Source organism: Microtus oregoni, unplaced genomic scaffold, assembly GCF_018167655.1.
Source record: "Microtus oregoni isolate MIOR12 unplaced genomic scaffold, Mior012 000001F_ref0000356, whole genome shotgun sequence".
In the NCBI taxonomy this organism is placed as follows: domain Eukaryota; kingdom Metazoa; phylum Chordata; class Mammalia; order Rodentia; family Cricetidae; genus Microtus; species Microtus oregoni.
The window spans coordinates 75,029,161-75,045,926 of record NW_024543060.1 but is presented as its reverse complement, the minus strand read 5'-3'; the positions used below and the strand labels follow the sequence as shown (position 1 = coordinate 75,045,926).

General features: G+C 35.5%; 1 protein-coding gene across 2 annotated transcripts in view; it reads right to left on the bottom strand.

The window, feature by feature from the left end:
- Positions 1-16,766, bottom strand: part of Ptprq (protein tyrosine phosphatase receptor type Q) — a 172,856-nt gene that overhangs the window by 87,814 nt on the left and 68,276 nt on the right. For both annotated transcript variants that reach the window (XM_041672384.1, XM_041672376.1), the window contains exons 24-25: positions 13,131-13,272; positions 10,293-10,562 (exon numbers count right to left, since the gene is read on the bottom strand). In XM_041672384.1, the coding sequence (XP_041528318.1) occupies positions 10,293-10,562; positions 13,131-13,272 (412 nt within the window). The remainder of the gene's footprint in view (positions 1-10,292; positions 10,563-13,130; positions 13,273-16,766) is intronic.

Here is a 16,766-nt window from a genome sequence, read left to right as displayed (position 1 = left end):
CCACGAGAGGCTGATGGTCACTTGGTTTGCTTTCTCACCTAACCTGGTTAGGTACACAAATATGCAAAACCAAGTTTTGAAACTTCTTTATTTTTAACTAAGCATTTCAGATACATTGTGTGTCTTCTTGCATGGATGTTTACACTATCTGATGATTTTTAACTATATTTACAAAAACTAAAAATAATCCCCACAATTTTTCAGACTTTGTTAGGAAACTTTTACCTTTTAGAACGTTCATATGATCTATTTTTTTTAAAGTGTTACAGAAATATAAGCACACACAAGTATGCTAAAACTATCATATGCTTAATTGCCAGAAGGGACTCATTTTAGCCTATAATGCCGGTTCAACATTGATACCTAGTGAATATTACTTCAACAATGAAGGGTATAAGTGAGAAAAGTAATGCATGTATTGCTAAATGAAAGGATTTCCACAAGATATGTGCCACAATACTAACTCTAGTTGAATGATGATTTAGTTTTTTTTTTCTGTTTTCTACGGATTGTATCTCTACAGAAAGAAACATTGATTAAAAGATATATACACAAAAACGCCCTGGATCTAAACTGTAAAAAATATTCATAGGAAACAATTAAGTATTATGAATCTTTAGTAATCCTACGAGAGGTAAGATAGAAAAGAAAAGAGAAGAAAAAGATTAATAGAATCTCTAGTTACCAAAATAGATACGAACAGAATGAATACAATATAAATTATTATAATATAAACACATATCATGTGTATCACCAAGTGTTCACTGTGATATTTTACACAAAATACTTTGTATGATTAGAGTTATTGTCAAATAATAGTGTTCCAATATATTTATTTAAAAAAATAATTTTGAAAAGATCCAAACTAATAATAATAACACGTTCTAACCTCTACATTGAACAACTTTAGGGAACTGTAATCTGATCATGCAGACAAAACATGTAAACATATAAAATTAAATAAATAAATATTAAAAAGTCAGTCCATAAAAAAAAATCTGCTATAATACAAAAAGCGAAGGCTAGATGTCATCATAAATTCCATCAAATAGTTTAGATAGAATAAAATAAAACTATCTGAGGAATCAAGTTGAAATTATTTCCCAACTACTTTCATTAGGACAGTATATATACCTTCAAAATATACTACAATATAAAAGAAGTAACAGTTAATAACTTGATCACAGATACAATTCCACACAACATATCAGCAAATCAAGTCTAACTATAGACACTAGGATAATCCATCTGATTAAGTATATCTCTCTATAGAATTCAAACTTTCGTTAACAATCAAACTAATTCCTGCCAGTTTTCATAGTAATAGAATAAAAAATGAGCAATATTTCCATAAACTCAGAAAGTCAAGTCCAAAATTCAATGCCCATTTAGCAATAAATAAGCATGTTTAACTAGAAAATGTATTTCTCAATAAGAAAATGCCACTAACAGAGAGCCTAAGACAGCAGCACACAAAATATTACACTAATCCTGTCCTATGCCTGGGAAAAACAATATGTCATGTTTTAACAATCTAGCCAGTGTAAAACAGAAGAAAAATAGAGTTACAGAAGAGGTAAAAGTTCCTTTCATTGCAGACTGTATGGCATTTTATATAGTAAGAACTTCAAAAAGGATGGATTTTAGTGGTCTCCTACAACTCTGAAATAAACTTATGAAAAGAGTTGAATATGAATTTATCAAAAGCACAGAATATAATTATCAATATTAAAATCAACTATATTTTATATCAAAATGTAACTAAAATTTAAGAATTTCATTCAAGTAACATAAGAAAACTACACAGGAATGATTTTATTAAAAGACAAATAATTATTTACTGAAAATTATTGAAATTAAAGACCAAAAAGATGAAGAACCATATTCATCCTAACTCCAAAATGTTAAGAAGTCATAAATCCCAAATTTATATTTATTCCATGCAATATCAATGAAAATGGGACATCGATGTTTGAAAAAAAACTGAACAAGATTATTCTAATAACAAGATTTAAATGGAAATGTAAAGAACTAAATATAGCTAAAATTTTGAAAAAGAATGTTTGTAGAACTTCTATCTAGTGACTTCAAGAATTCCTATAAGAACTGAGGATGTAGCCAAAGATAGAAAGCTTGCCTAGCATACATGAAGCCCTGGGCTTGAACTCAGCAACTTTAAGCCAGGTGTGATAGTGAATGTTTGTAATCCCATCATTCTGGTGTGGAAGGCAAGACAATTAGAAGATCAAGGTCATATTTTTGATATAGTGAGTTCAAGGACACCTTGAGTTATGAGAGACCCTGTCCTAAAATAAAATATAAGACTTTATAAAGCCATAATGATCTATGTAGTGTAGTTTTATGATAAAGACGTGTTGTGGAATAATCATTCTGTACACTGTAAAAATGTATTGGTCTCACTGTTAAAAAAAAAACTGATTGGTTGATAGCTGAACAGGAAGAGATTGGTCAAGACAGCCTGAGACAAAAGAGGGGTGGAGTCTGAGAAGATTCCAAGAGATGCAGGAAGAAGCGAGATGTGCATGTCATACTAAGAAAAGATCCAAGCAACATGGTAAAGCGTAAATAACAAATATGGGTCAATTTAAATGTAAGACCTAGCTAGGAACAAGCCTGAACTATTGACCAAGCATTTGTAATTAATACTAAGTCTCAATGCCAGTTACTTAGGAGCAACTTGTGGGACAGAAACTTCCACCTACAAAGATGGAAAAGTGAATGGAAGATATTCTATCTAAAATAGACCAAAGTGATAAACTCAGTTTATTTTTGACAAAACTTCCATAAGGAAAAAAAAAACATTGAGAGCTATTTAACAAATAGTTTGGAAAATTTTAATAAAATTAAAAATAATAAAAAAGAATTAATTTTTTTACCATACTTTATACTACATGAGATGAATAATGGTCCTGAATGTATAATCTAAAGCTATTCAATATATAGAATAAGATTTAAAGCAGTATATCCGTGATGTTGGAATGCTAGAGCTAATAGACCAAGCAGTGTTTGAAATAATATAGTTTCTGTGTGATTATTTTGGGAGTCTGAGCAGTCAGGAAACAAACCTACTTCATGTAGACATTTTATTACATTTATTTTTTTCAAGACATGGTTTCTCTGTGAGACAGTTCTGATACTCACTGTGTAGTCCAGGCTGGCCCCAAACTCATAGAGATCCATCTGTCCTGCCTCCCAAATGCTACACTAAAAACATGCGCCACTATTGCCCAGTCACTTTTTATTTTCTTTCTAATACTGCAAGTTTTAATGTAGTAACTCTTTATAATAAGATATCTAATCACAAAACTAATACAAGATTTATTCAACATTGTGATAAATATATGGTGAAATTCATATTACAATTATAATTCACTAATATATTAAGAAATGGGATTTTATTCTATTTGAAATCCAAAAGAACTTTATTGGGGATAGTATTTATATTCTTTCATTAAAAATAAGATTCCTCCTCAAATTTTTATTTTGGTAAGCCAAGGAGCTTTCGTGTTTTAAATTTACCAAGTTGTGATTAATAGTATGTGTATGACATTTATGATCAAATCATTTATATAGCATTGATTTTAAATTAAGTCAAAATTAATATATTCCTTTTGAAACATGGTTTTTCTCAATAAATTTATTGAATATTTCAGAGTGTTTATACTTCTGCTAAGTGTTGTCTACACAGTTTACAATCTCATAAAAACAAGTACTATATTTACTAGAAAGAAAAAAAAACAATTTTGCACATTCACATAACTTCCTTAACACTGGAAAGAAAAAGAACAAGGGGAAAATGAGGGAGGCAGTTGTTAGGTCAAGTCTGTTCCAAAGAGTATCAGCTACACAGAGCAGGAATGGAAAATAAGGTAATAAGATATGCCCTGGTTCCTAACTACGTCTTTAAAAACTGCGTGAGGAACAGCTGGCTTTAGCTGGAGCTTGGGTGAAGCCAAGAATGCCTGCCTGGAGGTCACTTAATGAAAGATATTAGAGTAACAAGGAGGTCAGGGAGAATTATACATGGAAACCCAAATTCATTTTTTTAAAAATGTGTCTAAAAGAACTTTTAAATTTAGAATTTGATACCTAAGACTGTTTGAATATACCAAACATTACCTTTTTGGAACTGGTCCAGGCTAAAGATAATGCAAAACAAGTTTAGGAATGTTAAAAACATTTCCCACAATGCCTCTGTGGTTTATAGCTTTCAGCAAGCCAGCTTGTAGCACTTTTTCTTTTGTAAAACAAGCACAGGTTTGAGGTTATAAATTGTTTTCCTACATTTTCAATCCATGTTTTTGCAAAATTTTATTTACCCTCATTGGTATAACTATTGTTATAGATTTTTAATGAGAAAATTCTCATGATAGGACCAATGTTTTCTATTTTATCTTGTTAAATGGTGAGTGGAAAAAATTCCAACAAATACAGATAAAGCAGGGAAATCACGAGGCAGGAGGGACATTCTGAACCAGTACTATCTCTGCTCAGAATCAGTCACAGAAAGCCAGTACACATCAAACCTCCTTCCCTTGGCTTTGTTTCTCATGCTTTGAAAGCAAAATTGCTGAAGTTCTTCTTAAGATCCATTGACAGTCAAGCCTTGCATCATTGAAATTTAAAGCACAATAAATATATGTGCCTTTTCATTCTTCTATATAGACCCTCATACAGTACCATATGCCCCTCAAACTAAGTCTACAATACAGTAGACATGCCCATTTTAGAGCATAAAGAAGAACAGGACTGAGTTTAAAGGGACACACTTGACCCGATATAGAAGACAGCCAATTTGTACCTTCCCATTTTCGCCACTAGCTACAACTGCAAACAGTGAAGAAGAACAGAGTTGACAAAAGGATACATGGGTCATTTACAAAGAGAAGGGGCTGGGAAATCAAGGAGTTGGGAAGACTGGGGTAGTCTAAACGGCAATTTTTTAAAAATTTATTTATTTATTAAAGATTTCTGTCTCTTCCCCGCCACTGCCTCCCATTTCCCTCCCCCTCCCCCAATCAAGTTCCCCTCCCTCCTCAGCTCGAAGAGCAATCAGGGTTCCCTGCCCTGTGGAAAGTCCAAGAAACCCCCACCTCCATCCAGTTCTAGTAAGGTGAGCATCCAAACTGCCTAGGCTCCTACAAAGCCAGTACGTGCAGTAGGATCAGAAACCCATTGCCATTGTTCTTGAGTTCTCAGTAGTCCTCATTGTCCACTATGTTCAGTGAGTCCGGTTTTATCCCAGGCTTTTTCAGACCCAGTCCGGCTGGCCTTGGTGAGTTCCCAATAGAACATCCCCATTGTCTCAGTGTGTGGGTGCACCCCTTGCGGTCCTGAGTTCCTTGCTCGTGCTCTCTCTCCTTCTGCTCCTGATTTGGACCTTGAGATTTCTGTCCGGTGCTCCAATGTGGATCTCTGTCTCTGTCTCCTTTCATCGCCTGATGAAGGTTAATATTCAGGAGGATGCCTATATGTTTTTCTTTGGGTTCTCCTTATTTAGCTTCTCTAGGATCCCTAATTATAGGCCCAATGTCCTTGGTTTATGGCTAGAAACCAAATATGAGTGACTACATCCCATGTTCCTCTTTTTGGGTCTGGCTTACCTCACTCAGGATAGTGTTTTCTATTTCCATCCATTTGCATGCAAAATTCAAGAAGCCCTTGTTTTTTACTGCTGAGTAGTACTCTAATATGTATATATTCCATACTTTCTTCATCCATTCTTCTATTGAAGGGCATCTAGGTTGTTTCCAGGTTCTGGCTATTACAAACAATGCTGCTATGAACATAGTAGAGCATATATTTTTGTTGTATGATAAGGCCTCTCTTGGGTATATTTCCAAGAGTGGTATTGCTGGGTCCAGGGGTAAGTTGATCCCGAATTTCCTGATAAACCGCCACACTGCTTTCCAAAGTGGTTGCACAAGTTTGCATTCCCACCAGCAATGGATGAGTGTACCCCTTTCTCCACAGCCTCTCCAGCAAAGGCTATTCTTGGTGTTTTTTATTTTAGCCATTCTGAAAGGTGTAAGATGGTATCTTAAAGTTGTCTTGATTTGCATTTCCCTGATCGCTAAGGAAGTTGAGCATGACCTTAAGTGTCTTTTGGCCATTTGGACTTCTTCTGTTGAGAATTCTCTGTTCAGCTCCGTGCCCCATTTTATAATTTGGTTGATTAGCCTTTATATGGAAAAACAAAAAACCCAGGATAGCCAAAACAATCTTATACAACAAAGGATCGTCTGGAGGCATTACCATCCCTGACTTCAAACTCTACTACAGAGCTACAGTATTGAAAACAGCTTGGTATTGGCATACCGAGAGAGAGAGAGAGAGAGAGAGAGAGAGAGAGAGAAGAGAAGAGAAGAGAAGAGAAGAGAAGAGAAGAGAAGAGAAGAGAAGAGAAGAGATCCTTGAAAAGAGCATATGTCAAGGTCAAACACCAGACTGTAGGAGTGTGAGCCAAATTTGATTTCTTCTTAGGACAGGAATAAGAGCACTGTCTGTGACTCAGGGCTAGCTGTACACCATGACTAATTTTCCACCATAAATTAGAAGCTTGCGGCAGCTATAAAACTGCTTCCATCTGAACAATGAGTTCCCAACTCTCACTACCATCTCATCAACAAACAATTCGTGTGAACCCTGATAAAAAATTAGACACCTAACGAGGACTGTAATCATAAATATAATTATATACTAGACTCAACACCTAATTTTAAAGATGAAAAATACTTCTGAAGCAGAAATTAATATTTCATCTGAATGATTCATTTTAATTATAAGAAGTTTTATATTTGACTGGAAGAAAACAGGTCTACTTTTGTCTGATGGGTATGTGGAAATAATATACAGAAATGGAGAAAAAGTTCTCATAAAAATAGCTACCAGAAAAAGACAAATCTTCTCTTACTTCTACAAACTTGTGAGTGCCTGAATGACAAATTCCTTCTGACTTGGAACTTTCTGCCAGGAATTTTACGTAAACAGAAACAAAACCACATGCTGGCTCTAAGAGCAAAGAGTAGAATTAAGTGTATTAATATCCATATCATCTCATTTCAAAGAAAAAATGATGTCATACATAAAATTCCGACTCCAGAAATCTAGAATGAGGTTATTTGGTTGTTCATTCTGATACAGAAGTCAGATGAGCAAACTGTGTGGGTACACAAGAAGCCATCCAAAATGTCAACAACTAACTAAATCTGTATTTCTATCTTTCCAATACCCATCTAGGTAGACCTCCAAACCTGAATTAAGATCCATTCAAACTCTTCAACAAATAATTGTGACAAAGATCTGGACTCTGAAGTCAGATGACTGCATATCTAATGTACCCCAAACTTGGACTGTATCTTGGCTCTATTAGCTGAATTTCCGCTTTGTTCTCTTGACTGACTTCAACTCAAAACACAAATATACTTAAAATAATAACAAGCACTCTATCTCCTTTTTAAAAGTCTGAATTTCTCACTTATTTTGAAGTTATTATCCTGTGTGCCCCGCTTATGACTTTTTTTTTTATACCTTGTGCTCTCTGATAAAGACCACCTGTGTGGAACTGAAAATAGTTCCTTCTAGTAATGATCTGCTTTCCTCCCACTGATTAATTTGTTGTCACCTCTTGTTGGACTTGTATGGAACTATTCATCTGTCCTCGGACACACCTGTATGCTCTAGACCGATACTTCAACAAGGCTACAGTGTTGGGAATGTCTGTGGTGTGCTTCAATGTACTGAGTCAGGCACTTTCCCAATTGAGGCTTTGATGAAACAAAATTGGAGGATAGTTTGGGAATCTGGGCCATCAAACGTGGGATGCCATTAAAAGTTCTACTACAGGTCCCACATTTGAATGGAACTTTACTAGTCTGTAGGAGGTGCTGCTTCGGTACTGTCTCCTAGGATGAATAGATGAAGTCTATTGTGCTGAATAAATAATGTTAGGCTGGAGACAGCTACTCTATGAGGAGGGATGGGGAAAGCATATAGGTAACAGTACTAGTAGAGAGACAAATTCTATCTGGTGATAAGTTCTAGGGTAGAGTTTCTAGAGTAAGAGAATAGATGAAGCGCTTGGAAAAGTGGGTTACTGACACGAATTACCAACACGGGTTACAGACACACCCTATGCCTTTCAGTATCACCTCTATGTTTCAAATAGCCAAGTCTGTTCTTTAGATAACAGATCTAAGCTGGCAGAACATAGGAGATCTAAATAGTATACTAGAGTCAATTAATCTCAAGTCCTTACATAGAAAGACAAGACTGAAGAGCAGGCTGGGTAACTGTGGGCGGTAAGCCCTCTGCAGAGACACTGCAGGAAGCAGTAAAAGCCCAGCATAAAGAACTATTTGTTTTGCTGTTTTCTTTTTTGGAATCTGACTGCTGCCATTGATCCTCATTCCTGCTGCTCCTGTATGTAAATATGTTTCTCCATAAGAAAACTGCTGAAGTTTCAACCCAAAGCATATCAAAGATGACAAAGCAGCTGCCACCTTCATGAAAGGGGAATTTAAAGCTGAACTGCTCCTCTTTTTCCCGACAGTATTCATCAGCTTGAATGTTGGGTATGTTTTCAGAGTTCAGGATCTTCCTGGGAGAAAGATCACAACATGGTTTGAAACCTACAAAGCAAATGCAATATGGCCATTCTAACCTACAAAGGAAGAATATTGCGAGTTCCGAAGAACATTACATTAGAACGATGAATGGGAATGAAATGAATGCTGACACCGAAGAGGAAGGTAGGCCTTTCAAATTTCTAAAGTGTGTATCCTCGGGGATGTAAATGTGAAGTTAAATTAGGTGGTGTGACTTTCACCAGAGACGGGGACTTATAAGATGGTCCACTGAAGAGGAAATGCGTGTGAAGTGGTCCAGAGTTATGGCTGTACCACAGATCTCATTAGGGCTGACAGCCAGGGAAGTGGTGTTATCAAGAGTGAGTCCAGGTTTTCTTAGGTAACCTGTAGAATGTGGGAGAAGGTAGAAAGAAGGAAACAACACAAAGAAACACCGCTGAGAAGTTGTGACGCTTCTTCTTATAGACTGGAGCTGAGTGACCTTTTTCTTTTACTCGGATGGTCTAAAAGGCAGTTCTGAGTGTTTAGAAAAGAAAAATGGATGCACAGGGCTCTGATACTGCAAGTCTTAAGACTCCACAGAAGCAACCAGAATGCCAAGAAAACAATTATTAAGAAAATATAGTCTAAAATGTTTGTATGTTAATTAGTTCCTTTAAGTAATGATAAAACACAGTCAATACGTTAGAGGATTTTATATTTGTATAACCATCTATGTGTCTTCTTCTCAATCTCTCCTCAAAGCAAAGAAGGTTAAATATACACTCAGTTGGTACTCAGGGATCACATGTGTAGGCTAAGGAAGCGCTTGTTGCCTTTTCGAACTAAACTTTAGTATCTTCATATAAGTGTGCTATTGTGACTATGGAGGTGGCTGAGTGTGCAAATCACCTATCATTCAAGTGTTAGGAGCAAAGTTTCGATCCCTAGAACCTACATAAATGCTGGCTGGGTATGCAGCCTACCCCTAACGCCAGAGCTTGGAAGGAGGAGGAGCTGTGGGATCCCTAGGGCAAGCAGGTTAGCCACAGTAGCCATATAGATAAGTCCTGCATTCAACTGAGAGATTCTGACTCAACTTAGAAGTTGGACATGGGTCAAAAAGACTCTCATGTTGGCTTCAGGTGTCCAGAACCAAACATAAACATGCATGTATATGTTTGAACTCATGCACACATCCCCAGACACATGCAAACACATATACACATTGGCAGGCATACCTACTACATACACATACCACTAAAACAAGTGTCAAGTAAATACCATGATAAATGTATGATATTATTTATGAATAACTAAATGTTTCAGATTAATTACCAACTTCCTACTAGTTGCCATTAGATCTATCAGGCTAGTTATCGGGTTAGTCCCATACTGATGAACTGTTCACATTAGTTACCTATTTTACACTACTTACCTGAAGCTTAGATACCTGTTTCAGGTTATTTGCCCATTTCATATAAGCTGTTGGTTTAAAACTAGTGAACTGTTTTATATTACTAATAGTCACCGTTCCGTGTTATTTATTACTCCATACTAGTTACTGCATTCATGTTAGTCATATACTCAAGGTCAGCTACCCATTTCATAATACTTCAGGTTATTAATGGCCTATTTCAGCTTAGTTAATTATTTTACCCCCGTTACCTGCTTCAGGTCAGTTATGTGCTCCATACTAGTTACCTGTCTCGGGGAGTGTGCTGACATTACACGTGCTTTCCTTGCCTTCACCAGCTGATGTTGACGCTCTTACTTCAAAGACGTATGATGTATTGGCAAGAAGTTTTGTAAAAGTATACATGTGGTCTTGGGGAGAAAGTTTTGTAGAATTCCTTTCAATGGTTATCACATAGTGGATTATTATTCCGTTCGTTTTCCTGGGCGGATCCCACATCACTAACACTGATTGCCAATTACGTGCCATACACTCTATATTCTGTACGACATCTGGAACTTAAGAGAAAAATATTTATTCCAAGTTCAGATTTATAGACACATAGTAAATTATTGAACTATGCAACCAAGACATAGGATGAGGTTTCACAAAGATAAAATAAAAATTTAATATGTCAACTTCTCTAATATGTGTGCAACAAGTTCTTAACATAAATGGCTAATGGAAACTTTTGTCTCTGATCTTGCTAAGGCTCACAAGTTTGATCCGTTAATGGAATGTTTTTCTAGGCCCAAGCAGCAAACACATTCTCACATAGTCTCAGAAATGCATTGGCCTCAAGTCTGGGCAGTCACAGATGCCAACTTTCTTAGTCAGATTGGTGCAACCTTCTCAATATTCTCACTGAACATTTTTGCAATACAAAATTGTCTACTATCACTGTTTCAGGTTCAACAGGGCTGGGAAGTTCATAAGAAAAGCAGAGACATTCTATTGGGGTTCTTTGGAAGAATGGGGACTATTTCAATACAGAAATCTGGAGATATTGTTTAATGGGTCTCAGGTTTTTCTGCTAGAACTTCTCTCAATTTATTCGATAATGGCTTCTTTTCTCTGGGGTCCATTCTATGCAGTTGACATGAACAAAGAGTAATACCCCACGTGTGAGAGTGATTATGGGTTAGAGACACTGGCTATTTTCAGTGGACATATCCAATAAGGTCCCTTAGTTTTAGTATTTTAGCCTAACTTCAATTTTAGTTTAGATATTTTAGCATAACTTCATTGTTACGGTAAAATGAGGGTAGTGGAAGAAAATTATCATGTGGTTAATTCACAGATTACAAACTGCTCACAACAATAAAAGAAGGGATGTTGCTATTATAGAAACTTGATTTAAAAAAAGTTCATGAAATCTATGACTTCTCAATAACTGTTCTCTAGTCCTCAATGTGACCCTTATAAACCTTTCTTCTGTAGGATGAATACATCAATGCAGAAAGACAATACTAAAATGTGTCTTAAAATAAGCAAATTGAACATTTTGGGAACATCTACTTAACTGACTCACTGAACTCCCAACAAATAATAAACAATACACAAAAAATGAGTTGAGTGAGAGTGGTCCACACCTTTAATTTCAGGATTTAAGGCAAGTGGGATCTCTGAGATTAAGGACAGCCTACTGTGTATGTGTGTGTGTGTGTGTGTGTGTGTGTGTGTGTAAATTTTCTATTTTTTTTGTAATCAGAGCATTATGTTTTGTGACATAATTTTGTTACTGAAAAATATTAGTTTATGAAGCAGTTTATGTAAGATGATCCTCAACCTTTATTCATTTTATGAATACGATTAAATATTTTATAGGTTCAAAATATTTTGATATTTTCCCTCAAGTTGATTCACACTTCCCATAGTCATTTCCATCATTTCTAACAACAACAACAAAACAATGATGGTTTTCCACTTGGGTTACTCACTAAGTTTGGAAGGCACATTACACTTACTCTGCCCAGATCGTGACTTCTTCATGCAAAGGATGGAATACTTATGATAATATTTATGCTACATTTATTGCATGATAAACTTGCTAATAAGTATGGTTTAATGGATATTTTCAAGTTTTGGGCAACTCCTACACTGTATGTGGCTAATGTGTGTTTCTTTTCAGTGGAAGATGCAGAGCTCGAAGAAATCTTGAGACTTTGTCAAGGTTACACAACCAATAAGCCATGTAGCTAGAATTCTAATTCAGACACTGATTGCACAGCTCCAACTCTAAGTACTAGGGGTTTGATTTGTCTGTGGGCATGCTGGGAGAGAAGCCCTCAAGTGTCTATAAGTTCATGGGGGAAATTATTGATTTAACATCTTTAACCTCCAATCTTAATGCAGAAGTTCATTAATACAAGTACATCCAGAACTGTGATGATTGACTAGAAAAGGAATTTTCAGTCATCTATTAATCATTGTTAAAAAGAAAAGGTGAAGAGGGGCGTCTTCAAATATATGACCTAGTTAGTAGGATAAAAGGGGGCATATTTAACTCACAATTAATTCACAAATGAGAGCTATTTAACACCTACACAGAGTCTAGATGTGGCCCATACCATTGTGCTACAGTAGTTTGGTTGCTGGGAAACCAGGCCAGTGGCCCTTTATAGTACTCTATGTTATTAGGGAACTGTATGAAGTACAAGAGACAACACTGACTCCTTTCTTTCAAACCTTATAGCTTACCTTCTTGAAGAACAATCCAAGTTACAACTCATGAAAATCTGAACAGTTATGTTAGAAGTACTGGTTCAGTTTCCTGCTCTTCCTAGCCCCACAGGCAATTCTAAGAATTGGGACATTTCACAGTCTAGAAGCCTGCCTTGTCGCCTCTTTGGAAAAGAAGGTAGCCTTTTATTTTGTTCTTCTCAGTTATAGAGGAAAAGTTGTATATAAATATGCATGTATCAATACATATATATGATTCCAGAAATGACCCAGCCTAACCTTTAAGCCCTGGAATTTATTTCTCTTTGAGGGAATACTAAATGACATTTTATTAAACAGAGGGATGGTGAGAGTCTTGATTAAAAATGAGAGCAAACATTGCAGAGGCAGAAACTGTGACTTACCGGACTCCCGAGTTGTGAATTTCACTACATTACTGAATTGATTGCCATTTCCGACTTTGGTAAATGCAGACACACTGATCGAGTAGGTCTTGACAGGCTCCAGCCCAAACAGTTTGGCATCAGTTTGAAAACCTGAGATATTCTGAAAAGCAAAAGATGCTTAGTCACAAGGCATCTTCAAATATGTATTTGTCATCCCAGATACATTCAAACATAATGATATATTTCTCTTATATTTAACCTAGGAGTTGATGAATATTAATAATTAAAACAATCATTAACATTCTGTCCTACAGGGCATGCTGAGCTTATGATACAAGGATGAACTGTGTACCATTTTGGTCTTGAAGAATCTCATAATTTTTGTTTTTGAACTGTTTTTTAGAATCATGTGTTTATTATAATTTCCTTTCAATTTGCTAAGTGAAAGTTTCAAATTTAAGTGCTGTTTATGGGCAGTGAGCAGTAGTCATATCTTCCAAATTTACATTCACCTACTTGCTCATACCCAACATATCTGTGTGTGTTTACTGATCTACCAGGAACTGCATTATAGCCAGTGGAAGGAAAGCCATAGATAAAACAAAGTCTGTCTCCATGGAACTTAAGTTGGAGATTCCAAATAACTCCTAAAGTTATATTTTGACAACTTTCTTAGGAAAATACAGGGGGAAAAAAACCTAAAAAGCCTTCATAGTTGACCAGGGAAGAATATGCTTTTTTTTTTTTTTAAAAAAAATATTTATTATGTATACAATATTCTGTGTATATATTTACAGACCAGAAGAGGGCACCAGACTTCATTACAGATGGTTGTGAGCCACCATGTGGTTGCCAGGAATTGAACTCAGGACCTTTGGAAGAGCAGGCAATGCTCTTAACCACTGAGCCATCTCTCCAGCCCAAGAATATGCTTTCTTATAGAAAACTTCCCCCAATAAAAAAATAATTATTAGGAAATGTATCCTAATGAAAGCGAAAAGTCAAGATGAAGCACTTATATTACAGTCAAACACACATTCAATTGTATATCTCAAAATATAAACTATAGTGCTTATTGCATATTTCCCTAGTGGAAATTTACCAAGAACACCAATCTACTCATTTGTTTGGAGGGAGCACCAGGACATTTGTGTGGTGGTCAAGGGACAACTGGTGGGAGTAAGTTCTCTCCTTTTATCATGTGGTTTTGGGGAATGGGCTCAAGTGGTCAGGCTTGGTGGTAAGAAACTTTCCTAGCTGATCCATTGTGCCATCCAACAAGCATTAAGTCTTAAGGTACCTACATTGATAATAATGCTAGATCACATTTTAAAGTCATCTCCACGAAAACCAGGTGTACTTAGGAATAGATAGGTATATGCATATACACATATGCATGTAATAATAATTATTGAGAAAAGGATTCATGATTTTGTAAGAGAACAGAAGGACATATAGAAGTGCTTGCAAGAAGGAGGGAATGTTGTAATTATCGTCTCAAATTTGTTCTTAAAAAGAAAATAATCTCCAAGAAGACACTAACAGCTAGGGGGACTCGCTCTACCACCTCTTTCTTATTCCACACTTTCTATTTATAAACCATTCTGAGAGATGATCTGTGAGTTATACAAATTAATAAACAGAACATGGTCCCCATCAGCAAGAAAACTTTATATTAGCTATTAAAATCCACATAAAAATTAAGCACAATAAAAATCCATTTTGATTTTTGCTCAGAAGAACTAGTGACCAGGGAAATGACTAAACTTGAGAGTTTAATCATTCACTGCAATAAATTAGCTTATTAGCTGTTGAATATATTCACACAGAAGTGAGTCTTTAAAAATTTTTTCTATTAAACAAATGACTTCCTGCAGCATTTTCGAGTGACCCAAATTTCTCAGCAATGTCAACGTCTCAGCGTGCGCTGACAAGGAGCCAGTGACATCTGGAATGGCCCCAATGCTATGTTGCCTCAACAGAGTTACAGGTAATTGAGAACAGAAAAAGAATGAAACAATAGAAAAAGAACAAAATGGAACATAGAATGATCCTGGCAGGAAAAGCTGAAAAAGCCAGTAGCAACGACAGTCAGATACAAGGAAGACAATCAGCATGGTAAACTAAATATTCAGAGGTGGGCATGACGTGAGAAGAGACATAAAGGAATTTGAAGAAAAATATAATCATTAAGAAGGACCGAAAATAGTGGCAAATAGAAGTAATCAAATATAGTAGATTTTTAAAAAGAAAACTACTTACTCTAAAATTATATATTTAACATTGTGTGGCATAAAATTGTATGTTTGCTACTAGTGAAATATTAATGGAAAATACATAATAGAAAACAAAGAATGTTTAAAGATACTGAAACCATATTCAGGTAACAGTATAATGTTGTTTTTTTTTTTTTTAATGTTCAAAGCTACCATGACACTAAAGGGAGTTTTTGTTCTTCTTTAATCTCTGTGCAATGAACGCTAATGCATTTAGTATATTTCTGGAATTGTCCAAGGTGTTTTATATGGATTTGCCTATACAGTCTTCATTAACATAAGAAGCTTTTTAATTCTTATTTTACATTTGAAGAAAATAATTTTAAGAGGATAAGTAACTTCTATAACGCATCTTTGTAAATCTCAATGGAAAAATTTGAACTAGGTAATTTGATGTCAGAGCCTTTGCTTTACTATTCTGTTAAGTGTTTATATTAAAGGCCATCATTCTATGGAAATTAGGTCATATATATGCATGCACACTCTGATACATATGCAAGGTAATCTTAAGAATGGGATTGTTCCAAAGAAACTATGTCTCTCCTGTGAATATTTTCTGTAGCCCATACAGGCAATCCAAAATTATGAGAAAACACTGAGATTAAACTTGGGATTGATAATAAAGGGCTAGACACTCGGGTCACTAATACAAGTTTTATTGTTCTGGGAACCATTCCACATTTAGGAAGTTACATAATGCAAATGCTACTCAACCTATCAGATATTAAAGCAATATATTAATTTCCAGGAAAGAAGACATTGTTCATGATGACGATAACAAACAAAATATAACTGTTGTTCTTGATTTTCTACAATTGTCTTTGTAAGCTGCACATGCTAGAAAATGGATTTATCAGAGAAATAAATTATAGTATTCACAACATTGAATGTTTACTCTGCATACTGCATTCTTCTTGCAAATAAAAATATCCTAGGAGTTTTATTTGCCATTGGAAGAGAGAGAGAGAGAGAGAGACAGAGAGAGAGACAGAGAGACAGAGAGATAGAGACAGAGAGACAGAGACAGAGAGAGATAGAGACAGAGACAGAGACAACTTTCTGAAGTAACTATTAGCTAGTTGTAACATTTTTTGGCATTCAAACTCTAGAACTCTTAAGTTTCGGATATTCTATTGGTTCTTTGCGTATTTTTCACTGATCCTATGTCCAAACAAAATAGAACAAGGAAGAGACACTGAGGATTGCAAACGAATCACCATTAAAATTCACAGAATAAAAATTTGTCGTAGAGGACTCAGAGGTTGACATCACTTGCCTTCTGGAACCGTTGCCACAAGACCCGTATAAATACTTTGTGAAAAGGCTAAAATGATTCATTTGATACTTATTTCATCAATAAAAATAACTTTCGTATGTA